The sequence below is a fragment of the Octopus bimaculoides genome, chromosome 5, assembly GCF_046866305.1.
Source record: "Octopus bimaculoides isolate indiv1 chromosome 5, ASM4686630v1, whole genome shotgun sequence".
Lineage (NCBI taxonomy): Eukaryota > Metazoa > Mollusca > Cephalopoda > Octopoda > Octopodidae > Octopus > Octopus bimaculoides.
The window spans coordinates 56,157,052-56,182,749 of record NC_142932.1 but is presented as its reverse complement, the minus strand read 5'-3'; the positions used below and the strand labels follow the sequence as shown (position 1 = coordinate 56,182,749).

The 25,698-nt window shown below is 35.7% G+C and overlaps 1 protein-coding gene across 36 annotated transcripts in view; it reads left to right on the top strand.

Annotated features, from left to right (window-relative positions):
- LOC106876215 (roundabout homolog 2) overlaps positions 1–25,698 on the top strand; it is a 1,018,579-nt gene that overhangs the window by 747,749 nt on the left and 245,132 nt on the right. For all 36 annotated transcript variants that reach the window (XM_089352294.1, XM_089352292.1, XM_089352320.1 and 33 more), the window contains exons 9-15: positions 214–432; positions 3,798–3,887; positions 10,900–11,090; positions 15,389–15,539; positions 19,245–19,363; positions 20,696–20,918; positions 25,200–25,315. In XM_089352294.1, the coding sequence (XP_089208420.1) occupies positions 214–432; positions 3,798–3,887; positions 10,900–11,090; positions 15,389–15,539; positions 19,245–19,363; positions 20,696–20,918; positions 25,200–25,315 (1,109 nt within the window). The remainder of the gene's footprint in view (positions 1–213; positions 433–3,797; positions 3,888–10,899; positions 11,091–15,388; positions 15,540–19,244; positions 19,364–20,695; positions 20,919–25,199; positions 25,316–25,698) is intronic.

The window sequence follows — 25,698 nt, the reverse complement described above, 5'->3', positions numbered from 1 at the left end:
AAAATCCAGGCTTTGTGCCCATGTTAGGTGCAATTACAAATTTCAGTCATTGTGGTGTAAGTGTAAATTCACTGTGAATGAAACTACTCTACACCTGGAAATTAATTTTCCAAGTATAACCAGTTTATTTTTAGTCTGTAATATTATGAATTCTGCCTCCATTTTCACTGTTCTCTTTTTTTGATAATAATCTTTTACAATGTTTGATTGCAGAACTTGATCCTGAAATCCCCGATGATGATATGCGTCCACCTCCTATTATTAACATGGGCCCGCAAAATCAGACATTGCAGGCAAAGACGGATGCTGTATTGCCTTGTCAGGCACACGGCGATCCGATGCCTACAATACAATGGCTCCGTAATGGTCGTCCTTTGCAGATGAACAATCCAAGACTCATGTTACTTGGAACTGGATCTCTAAAAATATCAGGTAAGAGTGAAATAGTTTCATCCTAATCTTTAAAAAAACATGCTACTTTTTCTTTTGTTCATTATTATTTTACATATATTTGTACTCAAGATGTTCTGTCCTCTACAATGTTCCATGTTAAAAACGTGCTGGTGCCACGTAAAAAATCACTGGTGCTGGTGCCACATAAATGCACTGGTGCTGGTGCCACTTAAAAAGCATCCAATACACTCTAAAGTGGTTGGTGTTAGGAAGGGTATTCAGCTGTAAAACAAAACCAAAATAGACTAGGGAATTTGGTCAGCTCCTGTCAAGCCATCCAACCCATGCCAGTTTGGGAAATGGATGTTAAATGACAATGATGATGATATACTTATGCATGAGTTACAAATGATTGGGGTTTTTTTTAGGTGTTACAGATTATCTGTTTATTGGGTGTTAAAGTTGCATAGGATGACAGGCAATTTACTGAGTTATTAGAGAATCAGATAAAATGCTTAGCAATATTTGTTTGGGTTCTTTGTGCTTTGAGTTCAAATCCTGCCAAAATCAGCATTGTCTTTCATGCATTGGTGGCAGGGGACCAATAAAGTACCAGTGGATTGGTAAAATTACATAAGGTACTAAAAGCGTTGTAACATATCAGCTACTTTTTAAAAATTGTATTATACTTAAAGAAAAATTAGTACTAATATTGCTTTAGAACAGAGATAGACACACACATTGGATTTATTGCAAATCAATACATGTGCACTGGTATGGTGTGTTAAAAATATTTAATTTTTCTAAATATTATCTTGGTTTTCAACTTACCTCAGAAAATTGCAGTGTGAATACAGATCATATGTGATTGAACTGATTGATCCTAGTCTTGTTTGGTACTTGTTATTATTTTGTTTAGCTCCAGCTGTCATAGTCCAGCACACCTGTGAGTAGATAACAATTCTGCCTTAGTTTCTATCAAATGCATTATAACTAGGACAGCATTATTTGTATTCTTTTAATAAGAGGCACAATGTAACAAAATTTTAAGACTTTTTTTTTGTCTTTGGTCAGTAAGTGTTATTTCCTATTTGCTTCTATCTAGAAATCAAAGGAAATGACTACTATTCTCTTCAAACTTTACTTCTGTGCCCTGAACATCAATGTTTCAAAACAGACAGATTCAGCACTGAAGCAGAAATGTCATTATAGCAAATATATTCTGCTCAATACCACAGATTTGCTTGTCAGTTGCTTGACCATAACCACTTGAGCTCTACTGTTAGTGGCTGACAATATATGCATCTCTGATCATGAGCAGGAGTAGTGGGGAGCTTTAGCCATTTTTCATACTTTCTAGGGGTAAGCAAATAGGAAATAACAGTTGCTACCCAGGGACAAAAGCTGTGTTACACAGTGTTATGGAAGAAAAGGCTGTTGTTTCATTTCTAGCAAGTCTTAACACAATTATATAGAAGATAAAGTTGTTCTTACTATATTGAAAATAAGGCTATGTTTGTTTTAAGTCTCATCTAATGATAGACTAACAATCTGGAGTTAGTTTAAAGGGGTTTAATTAAGTCTTTCAGCAGACCACAAAGAGACAATATAAAAAGAATTATTATTGGTTCACCAAAATACATCTTGGTAGACACAAATATGGTGGAGTGGTAGAAACACTGGGCATTAGGCAAAATGCTTTGCAGTATTTCTTCTAGACATTTTGCTGAGTTTAATTTTGTCATTCATGTTCCTTGAGTCAATAAAATAAAATACTAATTTTGTACTGAAGTTGATGATATTGACTAACCCCTGCCGTCAAACATTGCTGGCCTTCAATTTAAATTAGAGATAATTTCTATATTATTATTATTGAATGAGAGAGCAGCACATTCCATCAAAGTGACTCTGGGGTGCAAGTATACAAAGTCCAATATACCCATCTGACTACCTGTCTGATAAGGGTACACCAGGCACATGCATCACAGCTATATGTGTGGAACATGCTGATCTCATTTCAAGATAAACTGTACATGACTTTGCAGGTCCAGTTAGAATTTTCATCAGGTCGAGTAGCCCATCCCACTCAAAAGGTCCCTGAATAATATTTGTTTAAGGATGATGAACAAAACACCCATGTTTCCAAAAGAATTCCTCTCAACACATAGTTATAATGCTCACCAACTACTTCTGCTCATGATCAGAGATGCACATATTGTCAGCCACTAAGGGACATGCTCAACTGGTTAAAGTCAAACAACTGACAAGCAAACCTGTGGTATTGAGTACAATATTTGCTGTAGCCCATCTTTTATACCAAATCAAAACATTATTATTATTATTATTATTATTATTATAGTGAGGCAATGGCCTGGTAGAATCTTTAGCACTCTAGGTAGAATGTTTAGTGGCATTTTGTCTATCTTTACATTCAAATTCCACTGAGTTCAAATTCTGCTGAGGTTGGTCTTGCCTTTCATCCTTTTCAGGTTGATAAAATAAGTACCGGTCAAGCACTGAAGTCAATGCAATCAACTTACCCCTTTATGGTTTCCTTTCATTATAACTTTAATTCAGCTGCCTTAGTACCAGACATCCTCTGGAGGCCAAGAGTAGCAAGGGCACTTTTGTTTTGCTATGCGTGCTAAAATCATCCCCACATTTATTCCATTTTAGATGGAGAGAGCTTTCCATAGTATATAGGCTGTACCCATCAAAGTTATCTTTTGTAGTTCATGAAGATTGGAGTTACCAGGGAGTTGCTTAATATACTTCTCAGCTCCCATTTTTATCATTTTTATAATTATTATTATTAAGGCAGTCAGTTGGCAGAATCATTAGCATGCTGGACAAAATGCTTAGCAGCATTTCATTAGTCTTTACATTTTAAGTTCAAATTCTGTTGAGGTCAACTTTGCTTTTCATTCTCTCGGGGTCAATAAAAGAAGTACCATTTGAACACTGGGACTCAATGTAATTGACTTATCTCCTCCCTGAAATTACTGGCTTACTGCAAAAATTTGAGATCGTCATCATCATCATCAACATCAGTAGTAGTAGTAGTAGTAGTAGTAGTAGTAGTAGTAGTAGTAGTAGTAGTAGTAGTAGTATGATATTGATTTTCCGCTCATTATTGTTGCTGAGCCCCAGTTCATCTCAGATAGACTTGGCCTGTGATGAAACATGTTCTAGTCATGAACATATTTTTCTATTTTTGGGAGGTATGTAAAGCTGAAGGTGTATTCAGCCTGTGCATCTAAGGCTACATTATTGAATCTACTAGAATAATTCTTCTTTCTAAAATGTTAACGTATGATTGAAGAGAGATTTTCTAGAAGACTTCACACAACAGATTCCTCTGTTGAACCAGCATGTAATTGAACTTCTGTTTTTATCTTTTGCAGATCTCCATTTTTCTGACACTGCTACATATACTTGCCGTGCTGTTAGTGAAACTGGTGAAACTATATGGAGTGCATCATTAGTTGTACCAAGTAAGTACAGTTTCCATTTCTCATAATATATTTGCCTACATAAACTGTATATACAGCTTTGTGTATGTATGTATAAAGATTTAATGTGTATTAGGCATAGGTACAGGTGTGGCTGTGTGGTAAGAAGCTTGCTTCCCAAACTACATGTTTCTGAGTTCAGTCCTTCTGTGTGGTATTTGGGGCATGTGTCTTCTACTATAGCATCAGGCTGACCAAAGTCCTGCAAGTGAATTTGTTAGATGGAAACTGAAAGAAGCTCATTGTGTATGTATCTGTGTTTGTCTCCCACCACTATTTGAGAACTGGTGTTGGTGGGTTTACATCCCCGTAGCTTAGCAGTTTGGCAAAAAAGACAGAGGGACTAAATATCAGGCTTAAAAAAAAAAGTACTGGAGTCAATTCATTCAACTAAAGATTCTTCAAGGTGGTGCCCTAGTTTCATAACTGAAACTAGAAGATAAAAGATATATGCACATACATACACTTATGCAGAAATGTGTGTGTATCTGTATGCTCACGCAATCCTTTTTCCTATTTGGTGAAAAGTTATTTGGAGCAACATTTATTGCCAGATGCCTTTGCTGGTGCCCGGATAGAACTTCCAGTCACAGAAGATTTACCTCAAGAAGTTTTGTCCAGCCTATGCAAGGATGAAAAAGTGTGCAGTAAAATTTGATGATATGCATGTGTGTGTGTGATTTGTTCATTTAATATCAATTTTACCTTCCTAGTTTGGGCTGTGCAAGGAGTTATTTGAGGCAATGCTTTTACAACCAGGGGCTCTTCCTATCTCTACTCCTTTCCTGTTTTTCAAGGTTGCATGCATGTATATATCTGTGTGTGTATGTATGTGTGTGTAAACAAATATATATATATATATTTGTGTGTGTGTGTGTATATATATATATATATATATATATATATATATATATATATATATACACACACACACACACACACACATACATACATCATCATTTAATGGATGTTGTTGGTGTTAAAAAGGGCATCCAGTCATAAAAACCATGCCAAAACAGACAGTGAAGTTTGGTACAGTCTTCTGTCTAACCAGCTTCTGTCAAACTGTCCAACACACACATACACACATCCATGCTGTGATTTGAACCCAGGCCACTTGGGTAAAGCCCAGAAATTGTCACCAATTTGTATGTGTGTACATGCTGACATACACACATCTGTGTGTGTGGATATATATTATGTAAGTTGACAGAATTAAATATCTTTGTAAATATATGTACGTGTGTGTTTGTAGGTATATATATATATTTGATTCGGTTGGTTGACATTTGATGGTGGAAACTAACCCATTACCAATGACCTTTTTTCATGTCTGTCATTTAGCAAGACACAAAATTTCATACTTCAGCACATATAATGGTATGCACCCTTTGCATAACTCCACCCATCCAATCCACCTCTCACATTTTGCAAGCCTAAAGGTTGCTCCACTTTGTCACTCTGCATCAGGGGGGTCATTCCAGCCTGTCAGTAACGCATTAAGAAACACTTTACCACGTCAGAGTGCATTAAGACCATGCTTGGCAGCCGAGAAATTGCAGCTGTTCACATCAAGTAGAGTGACGACTCTGTCAGCTGCTGCCATTTCTGCTTCAGCAGCTCCTCAAAATTCTAGAGTTCTCTCTTTCTTCCACCCTCAACACAATCACTATTCATTTAAAGCAGCCCTCAATATTTAAAGATATTAGCATGCATAACTGCTCTGTTTATGACCACTGGGTTTCCTGATAAGCGTTTAATATTTTTCTTCTCTAACAAGTTCTATTTGTTATCAAGAATTGCATCTATTTCTATATTATAAGCACTTCTGTTGCATTGTTGTGGCAAATTTTTATAACCATTGACCCTTTTTTTTTGTTTTGTCTTTTGAGTTGTTTTCATATTTTTCTCTCTTTTTTTTGTGTAGTTGGTGGTAGAGGTATGGGTTTTAGTTTAGCGTTTGATGTGTTTTTGTTTATCCTTGTCATTGTAATTTTTGCTTTTTACTGCTGTTGCTGTTAATATTTCTGTTGTATGTTGTTGTTTTTGTTATTGTTACTGTTTTTTGTTGTTGTTTCAGTTAGTCTTGCTGTAGTTATTCTGTTTTCTTTATTTTCATTAAAGCTGACATACTTTCGGTTCCTGATGTTCTATCTCAGCATAGTGTGTAACAGAAGTAATGGTGGGTGGGTGGATGGTGGCTAGAGACACACAGACTGACAGACAACAGAGACAGACGGACAGGGAAGAAAGTGATAGAAAGACAGATACATGATGCAATTGGTGAGAGTAAATAATGGGTGTTGAAATAAGGGTGCTTACCAATAATCTGTAGTGGGAATCTGGAAGTGTGTATATGCATTGTGTGTGTGTGTGTGTGTGTGTCTATTAACCAGTGAAGATTGCCTGGGCATTTGCAAATGTTGATGTCAATCAAAAAAACATCGCTGATGATAATTTGCAGAGGCAGAAACAGAAAATAGTTTTGTTTGCTCTGACTAAAACACTCACTGTTTTCGACAATCTTTTTATATTTTTGTCTTTTGGTTTTTTTTTTTCCTTTGTTTTGTTTTATTTTTAAAGAATGCATAAAATAAGAAATAAAATTCAGAATGTCTCAATCACTCTGCTAAACTCCATTACTAACAGAAGATGGAGAGATAGAAAAGTGATAGGATTTCATTTGTCTTTATGTTGAGCAATGGTTCCCAAGCAATTCTATGCTTAAAGACAACATAGAAGGAAAATGTTAACTTGTCACTCCACCACCACCGTCTACCACACATTTTATTCGTACATCCAAATAAAGAAGAAATTGTTTATTTCATCACTCAACCTGCTCAATATAAAACAACTAAATCTTGCACTAATGCAACATGGTTCTGCAACTTACTAGAAACAGCAGCTAAATCTCCCTCAAACCAAACTCTATGATACTTTTAAAAATGATCTAACTAGATTATGTAGGCCTAGATACATTATGCCTGAATACAAAATGGGATGGTCATGGCTGGAAGTCAGTCTTGTGTTACACAACAATAACAACTGCCATTCTTCAAATCATGCAACACCAGTTGGTGTCACTATGACGTTTCTCCATGTCCATATATTGTGGTCTTGCATGACATTCATCAAGACACTGCCATGTAGTGCAAAGTCTTCCTCAGTGATTTTCTTGAGGGTCATGTTTGGATCACCATATCTACAAGTGATATCAGAAGGCCATATCAGAACTAGCACACCAGTTTCACTTTGTCTCGTTACATGTCCAGCAACAGCTAGGCAACATTTTCTTATAACCATTGAAATCTTAGGAAGGCACCCATATAAGATCTTGTTTGTTGTGTGCAACTGCCAAGGGATATTAAGTATGCAAGAGACAGGTGTAGTTACCCTCTGACTTCCTTGTCAGGGTCCATGACTCTGAGCCATAAAGGATTGATTCCACAGTGTCTTTGAAAACCTTGATTTTGGTGGATCAATTGATTAGTGCAGTCCAGACATTATGGGGGGAGTGGTTAAGCCTGTCCCCCAGGTCTGACCAATTCGGGTAGGGACATCAAAAAGAAGTGATGGTGTGGCACTCTGTTGGTTATGATGGCAAAAGTTCCAGGTGATTTGATCAATGGAACAGACTGCTCATGAACTTAACATGTATGTGGCTGAACACTCCACAGACACGTGTACTCTTAACATAGTCCTCAGGGAGATTCAACATGTCACAGTAAAGATTTCATCTGTCTTTACATTCTGAGGTCTACTTTGCTTTTCATCCTTTCAGGGTCGATAAAATAAGTACCAGTTAAACACTGGGGTTGATTTAATTGACTTAGTCCCTCTCCCTAACCTGCGGGCCTTGTGCCAAAATTTGAAGCCAATATTTTGTCTGATACTTATTTTAGACGATAAAAGAAGTGGAATGAAAGCTGTTCAAATTTTTATTGTAGGAACCCAATCCATGATGAAAATATCAATGTAAATTTCATTAAACACAAAGAAACTCAACTCTCACCCCAAGAATCGGGTTATGGATTTTTACCAAGAATTGCTGTTATCTCTGTTTTCCTTCCTCTAATGTCTTTTAGAAAAAAAATACCAGAAATGTACTGAGAATAATTCAATCAATTATACATTAAGTAAATCATCAGATTATAAAATATTTATGGTTTATTAAAAGTTGGTGAATTTGTAGAGTCATAAGAGCATCAGATAGAATTAATATCTCATGGTATTGGTGCCAGTTCTCTGCACTCAAATGTTCAAATCCTACCATGTCAACTTTTCATTCTTTTGAGGTTGATAATGCACCAGCCAAGTGCAAAGGCTTCTTTTTCTTCTTCCCACTCCCTCTCTCTCTCTTTCAGCTATGTTTTATTGTAAGAAAAATCATGATGTTGAGGTATAAAAGAGTTAAAGCAAGAGACCAGAGATTTCTTTTCATAGAGAAATTGATATGCTACTAGAACTATTCAAGTACAGACTTTTGTGCAGTACAGATAGGATGAAACATAATGGAGATAAAGAATCAAAAAAAAAAAAAACCATAAAGATCAGCATTTAGATTGTGTCTGAACTAAGGATTTGTAAAAAGAGGTTAATAATAGAAAGTTCAGTGATACAGATGATGGCATTCTTAACTCTTCTTTAACCTTCAACACACTGACTTAATCCATATGCAACTAAGACACTTCACATGAAAGCTACCCTGCTTCCCTCAACAAAGGTATTGAAAATACACTATAATAAATGTAAAAGGCTAGTTACTTTTGACATCACAAAGACACAGTCACTACCCATAATCATGTTAACAACTTTGTATTTTATCTTCTCTAATATTGGACAATAGACAATTAACACTTTGCAAACATTAGACGTCACAATCCTTCATGATTTTCCATGGTGATCTTACATTTATAACAGGACTAAAGCAGCTTGGCAAAGACTAACCATTCTTTTCTGGATCTAAAAGCGTCTCAGTCTTGATCAGTTGTTGGCCTTCCACAAAACATATATGAGATCCCAAATTGCGTACTACTCTTATATTTTGGATGGTTGCTGTCATTTCACAATAACATTTAAGATCACATCTGAAGAAACACCATCTGACTGATTGACTAAGACTCATTCACCAACAACTTCTGGATTACAGCTATGCTGTTGTCTCTGTTTCTGCCTATTACACCACTACTTCAACATCCCCTGCACTACCTAGATAGCTGCATACCTCCAAAACCCAGTCAACACACCTGTCTCTTTTCCTTTCCTTATTCCTACTCTGTTGCAACCTGTATTTAGATTCTTCATTTACCGTTTCTCAGCCTTACCACTGAAAAACATCTATCCTTCAAAATTTTCTTGCCTCTCAAATTTTCCTGTTGATGTTGAACTACAAGATGTTCAAGATTAATATATGTTGTATATATACAGTCTCAGAAGGCCAACAAAGGTCATGGGCACTGCACCTTCTTATTGATTAAGCTAAGAAAAAATATAAGAATAGAGATACTTTCTTGTGTCTTTATCATTATCTCTCTGTTTCATGTTCAGTTCGCTGTGGCTTTCCACTGTGAATCAGGGAAATATATATAACAATTGCCAACTGTCCCTTGTGGCTTGCCAAAATAAATCAATATTCTAGATTATGTCTGCTGGGAAATTTTCAATTGTTGACATATCAGAAATTAGGTTTCTTGAGAACAAATACATTCTGCTTGATCTGTGGTTGATTCAGACTCCTCTTGGAATTATCAACTGAAGAGGAAAACTGTTTGGAACTGATTTTGATTGTGTGAAAATTGTTATTTGGTTTTTGTTTTTGTCAGGAAATGATTGCTAAAAAAATAAAAAAGAATTGAAAGCACACAGTCATTTCACGTGATATATAAAAATGTGTAATCACAGTTAGAATAATATGACTAAATCATTTTGAATAAAACCTTTGATATTTCATGACTCAGTTGTTGGTCAGCAAATGACAGTCCAAAGAAGCTGCGGTGAAAAATGTTTTATAATTTCATGGCAACCCCATTGCTTAATTCTACTCCTTTTGGTTGCGTCTTAGTAACAAAGGATGGCTTTCTTTTTTACCTGTGCATATCAAGTTTGGCATGGATTCACTTACCAACATTCTCCAGTCCAAGGTCCACAGATGTGTTGTCTTCTCTATCTTTTCTACGTGTAATGCAGTTGTCTGTGACTTGAAATTGTAACATACCACCTCCACTATGGCACTTCCAAGTCCTTTTCCTCTTAGGCCCTACATTAACTACAACATCTAGTCCTTCCTGGAACACAATCTGTCTGGAATTCCTCCCCAATTCATGTTTTTCCTACTGCCATCAAGTTGCAGGTCCAAGAGCACCATGAACCATATCAATCTTACTAGTCTCAGAAGCTATGTAATAATGTTTAAGGGTGCAACCTCTTTTTTCTGTTAAAAAAAAAAAATGTAAAACACTGTTACAAAATATCTAAAACATAACAGTTTTGACTCAGTTGACTAAGACAATTGTAGACATTGTCTTTCATTGTTTTTGTTGCTGATACTATTGTGGATTTGGATCATCCACATCCAATAAACCCAAGATAGAAAACCTTACAATTGCTGTCTATTTTTAAAAGTCATAATGTATCCAAATCTAAATTATCTAATGTATTTTTCGTTTTTAAGATGGTAGGTAGATTTGGCTGGTATTTCTAGCAAATGAACAGCCATGTAGAGTCTGTTTCATTGGCTTGTCTTAATGACCTTATCATGTCCATTGGAAGGCTTGAACTCAGCATTGCAACCTAATGGAATACTTGTTCAGTTTACATTGTTTCTTACCTCTAATTATAGTAATAAATTTTACATTGGACGTGGTTAAGAGATAGTAATCAACCATTTTTTAGAGCTATTTTACGGTCTTAGATTATGTTTAAATACAATATAATATAATGACATAATTTCCAAATATTGATGTATTTCTAACAGCACTTTGTTTCATTCTTTCAGGTCCTGAAGCAACTAATGTGCAATACCATCGAGCACCACAACAAAACCAGTTACCTGGAGCTCCATCCCAACCTGAAATCAGCAGTGTTACAGATACAACTGTCCATCTTTCTTGGCGTCCTAGTATACATAAAGGTGGTTCACCTCTATATGAATTCATTGTAGAATATTTCAGTCCACAGAGTGGAAATGTAAGTGATTGTTATTTCCTGCTCTCCATCATGTACAGAATAATAATAATAGGTCAATTATATTCCTATGTCTTAAAATGGTTAGCATAAAAAAAAAAAGCATCCTGCCAAAAATTCTGCCTCAGAACATCCTACTAGAAAGTTCCTACACTAACCACAATATCCAGTCCTTGCTCCCCAAAATATTATCCCTCCGAAATTCTTTCCCAGTTCATGTTTTTCCTGTTGCCATCTAGTTGCAGTTAAGATGTATATAAATTATGTCAGTCTTACTGGTTTCAGGGATATGTATGAAAAAATTATAAGAATGTAAAAAACTGTTACAAATTCAGAATCTGGAAAAAGAGACAGAATTATTAATCATCTCTTAAATGAATGCAGTAAGCTAGCAAGAGAAAATTGAGATGATCGTGTCAGTAAAAGAGAATATTGGGATGATAGCAAAGTGTGTGGGTTCAAAGTGATTGAAAAGTGTCATGAACATGAGCTTGAGGTTGTGATGGTGGATGATAATTTCTGGATTTATGGGATTTTTCCGAGAAGATTAACCATAATATTGAAGGACAAAAAGAGAAAAAAGGATTAACCATAATATTGAGGACAAAAATGGAAAAAAAAGTATAAAATTATAGACTTATAGAGTGAATACCAAAGAAATTGATAAATATGAGGACCAAGTCAGACAGATGAAGTAAAGTGACAATTTTACCTGTAGTAATTTAGTGCACTTGGCACAACACCCAGACATCTGCCTAGGATGCCTGAATGATATTGGAATTGTTGACCTGTAGAAAAGTGTTGTCCTGTCTTCTGCTAGTATGCCAAGAAAGATTCTTGGAATTTTAAGGGGATTCGTCACCAAACCTTAAGACAACATCCTCTGCTAACTAAAATGGCTTGTCATAGCTTTATGACAGTAATAATATAATAATGACGATGAAGATGACAACAATTTGTTTTTCTTATTTTCCACAGTGGCATCTGTTGAGGAGGGCAGTTTACAATTTACAGGAGGAGGTGATGTAAAAAGGAGGATGGGTAGGAGGAAAAGAGATACAATAAAAAGTATATATGATATTCAAATAAGTGAACACTTGGAAGTACGCAAGACTTGTCCTCCACAGCAGGATAATTAATGCTGCTCCCCCTTCTGAAGAAGATTGACCTGCTAGAGCTCAGTGCCGGTGCCACATAAAATCATCTGTGCTGGTTCCACGTAATAGCACCCATGCCAGTGCCACATCAAGGCATTCATGCTGGCACCATGTAAAAAGCACCCAGTACACTCTAAAGTGGTTGCTGTTAGGAAGGGCACCCAGCCATAGAAATCAAGCCAAGTCAGATTAGAACCTGGTGCAGCTCGCCTGCTTGCTAGCTCAGGTCAAACCATCCAACCAATGCCCGCATGGAAAACAGACATTAAATGATAATGGCTGATGCTGTCCTAATTCTTGAGATTCTCCAGTCGGGCCAATCAAAGAAGCTTACAAATCCAGGATCACCCTGACCAATATTTCGTCTTCTGCCCCACAGAGAGTGTTTTCTTCTTTTCCAATATTTTGTCCATTTGTTTTACCAACATTTCGTTAGGTACTCTACCAATATTTCTATCTACTGTCATTTCCCTTACTGTATATCTGTTTATGATAGTAAAAAAAAATTTTAACACCAGCATCATGCCACATATTTCAGAGGGAGAGACACATGATAGCATCACTGGTATTTATCTTATCGACTCTTGAGTGATGAGCATCAAATTTGGGAAGGGTTAAGGAAGATAAGAACGATAAAAAGAAAGGAAAAAGGGGGAATAAATGGCAATGTGAAGGAGAAGAAGAATTGAAAAAATGAGGGGGGAAAAAGAGTTAAAATAAGATAAAACAAAGTCATAAAAGAAAAAAATTGGGATAAAGAAGTGTAAAATGCAAATGGAGTAAGGTGATTGGATTTTGGACTTATGGCAGTGGTGGTGGCAGCAGTGGTAAAAGTAGTGGTGGTGGTGGGGGTGGGGGTAATGACTTGAAGATTTGTAAAATCTAAAGGTGGAAAATGTGGTGATGGTGGTGGTGTTTGTAGTAGTGATAATTGTTGTGAGGTTGTAGTAGTGGTAGTTGGGATCATGGCAATAGTATTTGTTGTGGTAGTAGTGGTGGTGATGATGATACTGGTGATGCTGGTTAGTCAGTCATAGTGGTAATGATTGAGGTGACTGTGGTAATAATGAATAGATGGGTGGCTGGGTGGGGTTGGTTGCTGAGCGTGACTTTTTTGTTTATATATTTTTTTTTCCGTGATGATGGAAAGGGTGAAAGAAAAAGAGTGAATTTTAAGCTATTTAAAACAGGATTTTATCCGTTAAAACTCTTCACTGATTTTCATATAAAATTATCTTCCTGATTAAGAAATCTTCATTGACAGATAATCCTTATCCTTTCACACAAGAGCAATCAATGTACAACAGCAAGGATGTCTCTTCAATCTTCATTATTATCACCCATACATGCTCTGCTGCATCTTCAAAAATAGATTCCTTTTTCCATTTGAATGGATCTTATGAACCTGTTTTTAAACCAGATATCTAACCCACTGTCTTAAACATGAGCCAGTAATAAGGCTTCTTGGTGGTCACTCATTCAGCTAGAAATAACAGTCAAATCTTCAACTCTCATTCTGCTGTTGTAAAAAGAGGACATAATTGTCAGTGCACACAAGCAAAAGTGAGATGTCTATGTGGTTGTTTATCATCCTAGAAATAGCAGACAAATTTCCCTCTGTCTCGAGGAGCACCCTGTTGTTTTGAAAATGAACAGATAAAGCAGGATACATGAGCTAGAGGGAAGTCCTGTATGTCATTCGTTCAGCTAGAAATAACAGCCAAATCACACTGTTATTCACAGACTGACTTTCTAAACAGGACAAACAAGCTTTGCGATTGTTTGATATGCTTTGAAAACAAACCAGATCTTCAATTCAACCCTTTAAAAAACAGATTATTTGACAGAAGGATGAGAAAGCATCTATTAGGTCATACATTCTGCTAGAAATAGCTGCCGAATCTTCCTTAGATTACACTTTTCTCTTTTAATGTGATATATTAAATGTATCACTTCAAGACTTGATGTGATATATTTCTGTATGTCAAGCATATAAGAAATCCTTTATGTGCTCTACATGCTAGAAATAGCAACAATATCTCTCAAGTTACACTCTATGGTCTCACTAAAAGATGTACATTAGATACTATAAACCCTCTCAAAAGAAAAAAAGACATGATGGTCACAGATGGAATACCTTTGAGCATAGGTCTATCTATTGAATCAGAGCCAATCTGAGAGCTAAATAGTAACAGCTGATTTATAGTTTATCTGTTGTATAGTTTCCTTCATATCCATCCTCTTTCACCATCTGTTGAACTTCTTTTGAAACTATCTTCAGACATTGCTGCTGATGGTAGAAATGGTATCTGTTATTATGGAGCTGGTTTGACTGTATATATGTTTTCTCAGTGTGAGAATATATATATATATATATATATATATATATATATATATATATATATAGACACAAAAATGGGACTAGTACGCAAAATATCCAGACAGGTGATACAAAAAAGGGACAACAGAACATCCAGACAGATGATACAAAGACACCATGGATGGGTCATTCGGAGTTTTCTCTCTTCAGTCGAGTTCCAGATTATCTTTGTAATTACAGTTATACTCGAGATTGCTCCAATCTGGCCAGCCCCAAGGAAAAACTAAGCTAAGAGCATTAGATTCCTTGGAAGAAAGCAGTGAATGTATACAAAAACAAGGACGGAAAAAAAAATGGAGAATGTTACACAAATACAAACGCAAATAACAGGACATAACAACAGGTGTCTTTCGACTAAGGACAAATTAAATTAAGCTGGCATGTGTGGAAGTAAAGCCTTACGACAGGGACATAAGATTTGACAAGCACAGGAAGGAATATAGATGTTGCACAGATGGTAGTTGAACCAAGAAAGAAAGGTCAGGCTTGGCCGAACTCTGGTCACGTGGGGAGAGAAGAGAGAGAGGTAGAGGCAGAGGGATAGAAGAATAAAGGAGGGGCAAGAAAAAAATGAAAGGAACACAATGTATGTGTGTGTGTATATATATATATATACACACACATACACACACACAAAGAAATGGCAATTTCAATGGCTACTGTGTTTGCCCTTACCTGTTGAATTATAGCTAAGAATATTTTTTTGTTGCTGTTACTATTGTTAATAATAATAATAAATTTGATAATGATTCAAACTTCTGCAGGGTTGGGTAACAGCAGCTGATGACATATCGCTAGAAAGTTACACAGTACGGAAGCTGAAACCCAACAGAAATTATATATTCCTGGTGAGAGCTCGGAATGCCCATGGAATTAGTCCTCCAAGTCCTTTATCTAGAATGGTTGAAACTCAAGGTATGTTACTCTAATGAAACTATTCTTTGAATTCTTTTTTTTCATTTTTTTTTTTTTTTGCTTGCAAAATTTTTCTTGTTCTGTTTGCATAAACTTTAGACATTTTACAAAATTCATAAATATGGAAGTAATATATGGATAAAATGTGGTCTTTGGTCTAGGACAGTGGTTCTCAACTATTTTTTTTTTTTTGTCTATAGACTCCCTTTCATTCTTATTCTATTGCAGTTTACTCCCACAGCTATTTAATGTTTAAAAAATCCTATTGTATTTTTATCATTAAATATTGGAAATTGTATAAAAAATATTGTTCAAATATTCAGTGTATACATATTATATATGTATAATAGTTTTATAATGCTGTTGTTTGTTTGACTGTGTGGTTAAGAAGTTTACTTTTCAAGCAAATGGTGTTTGTTTCAATCCCATTGTAGATATAAAATTATATTTCATGAGTGTGTGTGTGTCTCCTCATCACCATGCACAAATAGCACCTCCCTCAGTGCTACTATCTCTTGCACTCACTTGGGGAATCTTGTCTTGCAAGTATCTTGGTGACCTCACTGCTGCTAGTGCCACATAAAAAGCACCCAGCATGCTCTGTGAAGTGGTTGGCATTAGGAAGAACATCTAATTATTGGAACCATGCCAAAACAGACATCACTTAAGGCAGTCTTCTGATTTGTCATTTCATGTCCAATGTATGTAAGCTCCTTCCATGCTGTCATGTTTAATGATGATAATGTCATATCTATACACACACACACACATTCATTCATTCACCTGCATTATGTCCAGTTTCCAATTACAAAATTTTACTGTAAAAGCTTTGGGCAGCCCGAGGCTATGGTAGAAGATACTTGTTCAAGCTGACACTCAGTAGGATTGAACCAGAACCTACATTACTGCAAAGTAGACTCCTACTTATCTTCACAGCCATGTCTATGCCCATTTGTTAATTCATTTTGCCTCCTTCCACCACAACCCTTGTTCTTCCTGCATCATTCATTTCATGAATTATGCAACAATAAATTTTTTTTAAATGTGTTTGAAAACACAAACAAAACCCCAAAACCATCTTTTTTATTTTGACTGTATTTTCATCTGTTACTCCCAATCCATATGTTACAATGTTTGTCTTGTGTTACATCAATACAAAAATACATTTGTCTTTATTAGAAAGCAAAACACTTGCAGTTTAAATAAGTCAATAACAAAACAAAAACCATACATTAATTGTCCTGTTTAGATATTAGATATTAGCAAATGGCCTTAACTCTCACTAGTTTCTTTTAGTTTTTTTTAATTTTTTTTTTGTAGGGATTATTTTTGAGAGGGGGAGGAGGAGTTGTTTTGTATTTTGTTGTAGCTTTTCTTATTTGTTTTTTGTTTTCCAACCATGTTTGCCTTCATTTTATTTTTTAATTTCAGCATTAGTTGACTATTTTAATCTCAAATGTATAAATATTTGCTTTGTCTTTTGTATGTTTTTAGTTTCTATTGTTCTTTTATTTTTATTTCTCCTCCTATTTTACATGCTATGTTCATATATTTGATAATATTTTTATTTATAGATAGCCATGTTTTAATTTTTTTCTTTCTTTAAAACCATTCTGTGCCATGGAACACATCAGTCTGCCCATGCACGCTATCTCTGGTTTCTTTGAATGGTTTTTGTAGCATACTGAGAAAAATTTGTTAGTTCCTTGCTCAATGTTCTTCTATTTCTTGTAGTCTCTGGAATACTCAACCACCCTGCAGGCTGAATGTTTGAGATTACAAAAGTGATCAACAAAGTAATAAATGTCATTTCATTCAGGAGATATAAATTTTTTTCTCTCAGTTAAAACCTTTTCAACTATAAATAAAATAAATAGATCCTCTTGTATCAGATTCAATGATAAATATTCCCCTCGATTAATCCACTGAACTACTAAGCCAATGAATTAACTCTTTAACATTTTAAACCAGTTATATCCAGCCCAAATGTCTTATTTGTTTTATACTCAAATCAGCCAGATCCCATCTCATACACCTACTCTACAATGCCATTCTAAAAATATATAATCACATCATTGAAATTTCAAAGATAGAAAATAATGCATGATTATCATCATCATCATCGTTTAACGTCTGCTTTCCATGTTGGCATGGGTTAGATGGTTTGACTGAAACTAGTCAGTTGGAGAGCTGCACCAGATTCCAGTCTGATTTGGCATGGTTTCTACAGCTGGATGCCCTTCCTAACACCAACTACTCCAATAGTGTAAGGAATGCTTTTTACATGCCAGTTATGTGACACCGGCATCAGCTGCAACTACAATTTAACTTGGCTTGATGGGTGTTCTCAAGCACAGTATATCACCAAAGGTCTTGGTTTCTTATCATTGCTTCTGTGAGGCCCAGTATTCGAAGGCTGCTTTTTACATGCATTTTTGCCAGCCACGTGGACTTGAGCAACATGAAATAAAGTGTCTTTCTGAAGGACACAATGAACCATCAAGTATTGAACTCACAACCTTATGATCATGAGTCAAATACCCTAACCACTAAGCCTCATACCTCATTGTCACTCAATATAGATACAGAAGAAAGTGAAGATGCCAGTTATGTGACACCAGCATCAGCCATTACTACAATTTCACTAATTCAAAACAAGGTGAATAAATAGACATTGCATTTGAAAGAGTAATCTGAATGCTAAAGGGTTAAAGTGACAGTTACTGAGCATTCCACAGACACTTGTCCCCTTAATACAGGCTTCAAATTGAATCACTATTACTATGTGCAGCAAGGCTGAGCCATTTGAATTATATAGTCCCAGCACATCCAACAAGCTTCCATGCAATTTCTGTCTGCTCAGTTTTACTCACAAGTCTTGGATCAACCCAAGGCTATGATATAATACATTTGCTCAAGGTTCTTCTGCACAGTGGCATTAAACCTTGAATGTCATGCTTATGAAGTGAACTTATTAACCATTCAACTATATCTGCATTGCTGTTAACATATACACATGCATACATTTTATCATCATCATTGTCATCATTATGTCTATTTTTCCACGCTGATAGGGAGCAAGATTTTCTACAACTGGAGGCTTTTCCTGTTACCCACCCTAAACTGTTTTTCAAATGTGGTATTTTCATTTCATTGACCTCACTCATAGAACGCAATGAACTTATCAAATACACACATACACACACGTGTGTATGTGTATATATGTGTGTGTGTGTGTATGTATATATCATCATCATCATACATCCGTCTTCCATGCTGACATGGGCTGGATGGTTTGACAGGAGCTGGCTAGATGGAAGACTACACCTGGCTATTGTGTCTGTTTTGGCATGGCTTTTACAGCTGGATGCCCTTCCTAACACCAACCAATCCATGTATATATATGTGTGTGTGTGTGATATGTATAAATATCTTTGTATATTCATATTTTTGTATATTTATTTGATATCAGGCATTTTGTATTATTGGTTATGGACTTTCAATGGACTGATCATTGGCTTGCATCTTTTCTAATAGCAGAAATGAGAAGGAAATATCTGCATAACTCAAGTGGGATCATTACACTTAGAGTATCTATTGTTCAGCCCACTTTACCAGCTATTTTGCTGCTGCTGTAATTCTTTTTTATAAGTTAATCATTCTTTTTCTCATTAAAAATACACTTTGTTTTATATCTGTGTACAGGTCGCAGAGGTAGTGCAATTTTCACACAGGAAGAAATTGAGCAACGTTTACGAGGAATTGTTGTTAACCTTCTTCAAGGTGAAGCATCTGGACCATCTGCCATCAAAGTCAGTTGGCAGGTAAGTGTTACACACATCCATGCATAAATACATTGATTATATTTCATATACTATGTCACACTAAAAAAAACCTGCCATACAATTGAAGATACTTGTGAACTTAGTCAAAGATCTCCTTTTTAATTCCCAATTCTAGTTATTTCATTTGTGTCATTCTTGTTCTTTGGGAAACACATAAACATCATAGCCTCTCATTTCTTATTACTTATTTCGCATTGCAATTTGCGAAAAATAATGACATCAGCTACAGGTTTCCAGTGAGCGAGTCATAAGTTTAATGAACTTCTGACTGCAACACTAATAAGAAAGCATGTGTAGCTTGGTGAAGAATACATATTGCAAAGAACTTCATGAAGAACATTGGTTTTCCAGTCTATTCACTTGTATTTATGTTTTACTAATATACATCAGTATACTTTTACTTACAAGGTATACTTATACATATAAAGATACATAGTCAAATTACGTATGCACACACACACACAGAGGCCAAGCCAATGAGGAAATCTTTATACCTTGACTTGTTAGAAATAGCATTTAAATCTTCTTCAAATTAAACCTTATCGTCTTAAAAAAAGAATATCATATTGGACAGCTTCAATCTCGATGTACAAAAAGATGGGATAGTTATGGCATGAAAGTCTCTAATTGTAAATCTGCTTGATCAGTTCTGACAAGAGGATTAAACAACTGCCTCAAATAGTACATTCACAGCACTAAGCTTTTTGGGTTTTTTTTCTTTTGCAATATCTGTTATCTTTGTTTACTTCCTGTTTTTATTTCAACATTACACTAAGTGGTCCTATTTAACCCTTTTAATACCAACCTGCCTGACTTTACATTTAAATTAATGCTTTCCATCATAATTTTATATAAGAACATTTTATGTTATATTCTAAACACCAGCTTAATAATGACAAAGTTATTTTACTAAATCCTTTGAAATTCCTGAATATTTTCAAAATAGATTGAAATTTTTATAGACCAATAATTTTTAAGCTTTATGTTATAAGCCTGTCCAGTCCAAGATCAGAATATTTTTACCTCAGATTTTTCACATTTGCAGATTAAAAGTAAATATTGATTACCTTTTTTTGACTATTCACACACAAACATGATATATATTCTATTTAATGACTACAGGATGGTTAATTTAAAAACAGTATTTTGTAAATGACACACTATAAATATGTCATCAATATTTCTAGTGAAGCAAAATTGTTTCAGTATCCTTAAAAAAATTTCAAAGGCACTACTATGCTCAGTGTCTATATTCCATTAGAAATATGGTGATGAATGCATTAAATGTCTTTCATTTACTGCATTTTACAGGTTATGAAAGGTCACAGTGCTATAGATGGTTTCAAAATTAAATACCGGCGCTCAAAGCACAATAGCGAGATCCATACAATTACAGTACAAGACCCAACGGCTACTTCATATCTTATCGAAAACCTTTACAGTCAAACATGGTATGAGATATGCATTCGTGCATATGGAGGCAAAGTATTTTCTCAGTGCAGTAATCCCATTAAGGTTCACACCAACGAAGGAGGTAAGCTGCAAATTCTTTCTTTATAAAATGTTTGAAATACTTGTTTGTATAGGTGGTGGTGTTGGTGGCAGTAGCAGCAGTGACTGCAGATGTGTTTGTATTCATAAGGATATTTATTGTAGGTGATAATGTTTTTATGACATATATGTATATATAATATATATATACATACGTATACCATAGACATATATGTGTAGACTCTTGCGCCAGAAATAAAAACCCTAAATTTCTTATATTCCCTTTCTATCAATGTTAAGACAGAATCTCTACACAAGAAAGAATCAACAAGGAGAATCTTTTTATAGAGAAATACCAAATGCTTCTTAACTTACAAACTCCTCGGTGACCATATTCCCTTCTCTCGCCTACCCATTGAAATACATATAAATTTACTTCTTGTTTCACTAAGAACAGACATAAACTTCCTGTTGACAAAGAGTCCAGGACTCCAACTAAAGAATATAAAACCCGCAGAATTATCTCCCCTTATCCACACTTCCTGTTTAACACCACATTTCCTGTTTGACACCACACTTCCTGTTTGACACATAAACTCTCAGCCTTTTTTAAACAGAACACTAATCTTAAATACATGCATCCTAATCTTTCTAACAATTATCTACATGGATTACCATTGAACTTTAAAAGCCCAAAGACAATATAATGTATTGGTATATTTATTTTTTCATATATTTTTTATTTTTTTGTAAAAAACATTTTCATTTTCTCTCTTCTTGAAAATTTGCCATGTAATGAAAGCCGGTTAGAAATCCTTTTTAATCTTCCTTATACACATCTATATTAAAATATGCTTTAAGTTTAGCATTCTGCCTTATTATTATTATTATTATTATTTTATTTTTTATTTTCCTATTATTTCTCCACATGTGGTTAACACAACCCCACCATTTACTGACTTATATATATATATATATATATATATATATATATATATGTACATAAACACATTATATATAATCTCCAGTCCCATCCAGTGTTTTAAATCCAGGTTTTGTCCCCATTAACGGGGGTGGCCGGATCTATTTCAATGCCATATCACCTGCCCTCACACCATCTTGCCCTGTTTTGGATGTCCCCCCTTCTCAAGCCAACCCTCCCAATCTCCCCCTCCATGTTTTCCTCAGTCTATTTACCTCAAACTCAAAGCACCCTCCTCAGAACATACTCCTCATCCCTCCTCAATACATGCCTATACCACCAGCCTCCTTCCTCATAGATCTCGCAACCACCTTCTTTGCACAATTTTTCATGTTTTTATACCTGGCCTTCATTTGCTCAGTTCTATTATTACAATAAGCTTTGTGCGCCTCCGTCTTCCTTGCTATCACATCCCTCACCTTTTCGTTCCACCCCCACATATCTCCTCGATCTCTCCTACCCATCGTCCTTCAACACACTTCATCACATACCTTTAGTACCCCTTCTTTAAAAGACTTCTACAAATCCTGTGCATCAATGCTTACCAACTCCCGAACTCTCTCCTCAAACCTTGCTCTCATTTCTTCTTCCTTCAGTTTCCACACCTTTCTCCTCTCAACAGTTCCCTTTCTCACACACTTTTTAACTTTCCTCTTTTCCAAGTTCGCAACCATCAACCTGTGCTGCAACTCCCCAAGTATTGTCTTTACATTTCTCAGATACTTTCTGTTTTTCCTGCAAACCAACACTAAATGAATCTCTGTCTCATTCTTTCCTGCACTGAAAGTCACCTTCCTTTTCTCTGTTTCCATTAACCACATGTTTGCCACATACAACTCTTTCTCATCACAAAAATCCAACAGCATCCTTCCTTCCACATTTCTCTCCCCAATTCTGTTTCCCCCATGCACACTCTCAAAGCCCTGGATCCATTTCCCAACATGTCCATTAAAATCACCCATGCCCAAAACCAATTCGTCTACTTTTTGTAATTCCCACTCATTCGCCATTTCATCAAAGAACTGTTCTTCCACTTTGCAGACCATACCCACAAATTGCCCTCACCACTTCTTCTTCAAATGCTATCACTACTATCATCACTCTGTTACTCTTTCTCCTGGCCTCCACCACCTTCTCAAAGATTTCTTCCTTCACCAAAACTCCCACACTTCCAATCTCCTTCTTATTTCCCAACTGCCACAACTTGTACCTTCTTGCCTTGACCCCTACAAATCTTGTCCCCTGGCCCCTCCTGCACACAGCACACATCCACCTCCTCTTCCTCAATTCCTCACACACCTCAGTTCCCCTTCCATGCAGACTGCCCACATTCCAACTTCCCAACCTCACCCTAAGCTTGTGTGTGTATATATCATGGCTGTGTGGTAAGAAGTTTGCTTCCCAAACACATGGCTTCAGGTTCAGTTTCACAACATGGCACCTTGGGCAGTGTGTTCTGCTATAACCTCAGGCCAACCAAAGCACTGTGAGTGAATTTGTTAGGTGGACACTGAAAAAAGCCCATCATATATATGTGTGTGTGTGTGTGTGTCGTTGCGTCTGTGTTTGTCCCCACTATTTCTTGACAACTGGTGTTGGTGCGTTAATGTTCCCATAACTTAGTGGTTTGGTAAAAAAAAGATTGATAGAATAAGTACCAGGCTTAAAAAAAATGTCCTGGGGTCAATTCATTCAACTACAAATTTTTCGAGGCAGTACCCCAGCATGGCCACAGCCTAATGACTAAAACAAGTAAATGATCAAAGATATAATTATCATTCGTTTATTCAGAGTCCATTTTCCCATGCTTCAGTTGGTTATCATATTTGAGACAGGATTTTATGACAAAATATATTCTTCCTGTCACCAATCCGTAATTGTTATTTTTTTACATAAGAGAAATTCATTATTCCCCAAACCATCAACAGCACAGAGTGCCCACTCATAGTATCAAATAGGAGTGTAAACTGCTTTATTTGTTGAGTTTTGTTTGCTGAGTTAATTGTCTTAGTTCATAGAGTTTATGCAGAATCCATTAGGATTAAAATGAGATTAATTCTTTAAAAATCAGAAGAAAAAATATATCTGCTTATTTATGCATATTATATGAAAATGAAGCTTTCTTTACTGTCCCATTGGCTCTGTATTATTAATATTGAAATTTTATAGATTCCAAAGTGCTGAAAGGTTAAAATGAACCCATGAATGGAAGACTAGAAGCTAGATAATTATATAGATATATTTTTTTTAATCTGTAATATTTCAATCATCTACCACACACTGGTAGGGCTATTTATTGGACACAGTGGTGCTTAAACCAGTAGAATATGTGTAAGGGTGTGTTTATCACGTGTGTGTGTGTGTGTGTATTTAGCTATGTATTTGTACTTTATTATGTCTGTCAATGTGTTTGTTCAGTAGAGTATGTCTCTGTATGCATTCTATTTTATTGATTAGCCTAAATATCCTCTTCTTCCTCCCTTTAAATACACCCATATTCACCTCTAACCTCTGTCACTTACAGAATTAAGAACCATGATATATCACTTTTGCTATAATCATTTTTGCTGTCGCTCCACCTACTACTACTGTTTGGTGTTGTTACCAATATTTGAATAGTTGCCAATGTCTGTAGAAAGATAAACATGTAATCTGTAAGATTAGGTCAGCAGTGTCTCTCTCAAAAAAAGAAAAAGATGATGAAAATCAAATTTACATATACAACTTTAATTAGTTTTATATCTGCACCCAACCACTCCTAATTGACACTGGAGGGGTTCCACTTTGCCTTCCTTTTCTTTTGCTGCGGACACCAACTACTAAATAAACAGTGAACCAATGGGAGTTATTGAAACTATTAGAAATAACAGAGAAATTCCTCTCAAATTACACTTTACTGTCATAGGCACAGGTATGGCAGTGTGGTAAGAAGCTTGCTTCTCAACCACATGGTTCTGATTTCAGTCCCACTGTGTGATACCTTAGGCAAGTGTCTTCTACTATAGCTTTGGGCCAATCAAAGCTTTTTGTGTGGATTTCATAAACAGAAATTTAAAGAAGCATGCTGTGTACATAGACATGTGGCTGTCTTTGTGTCTGTGTTTGTCCCCCACCTCTGCTTGATGACCGGTGCTTATGTGTTTATGTTTCTGTAACCTAATCGTTTGGTAAAAGAAACCAATAGAAAAAATACATGACTTAAAACAATAAGTACTGGGATCAATTCATTTGAAGATCATGTACAGTACAGAAGTTGAATCAGAGTTCTTCACTTTGGTCTGTTTATTTGATTAATTTTATCACAATGCCTCCCTCTAACCCTCTCTCTATTTTTCTATTTAGCACCTGCTGCAGCTCCAGAAAATATTGTTATTCATTGGCTATCAGACAGTAGCATGTCAGTGCGATGGTCACCGCCACCACGTCCTTACCGATATGGTGACATCAATGGATATGTTGTAAGTATTATATCTTTGTACAGTAATCTTTGACTATTTCGTTTGATCAGTACAGGTGTGTTTTATAGGTATGATGAAAGGTAGATCAAGTGATATTGTTAAAATGTTAGAACAGAGGTGTGCTGCATGCAAGAGATAAGATGAAGGAGAGCTTCAGCCAGATATCTCAGGGACAAGGATCAAAGATATAATTTTTTCTGAGAAGGCAATAGTGATGGTGTGGGAGGTGTAGGCATACTTTTGGTAGAGAAATAGGTAGATAAGATGATCGAGGTAGTTAGAGTGTGGTAGGATAATTAAGTTTAGTCTAGTCTTGAAAAATATGACAGCACCATTTATTTCTGCATATTCTCGTCATTGGGACTGGCAGATGAACAAAAGGA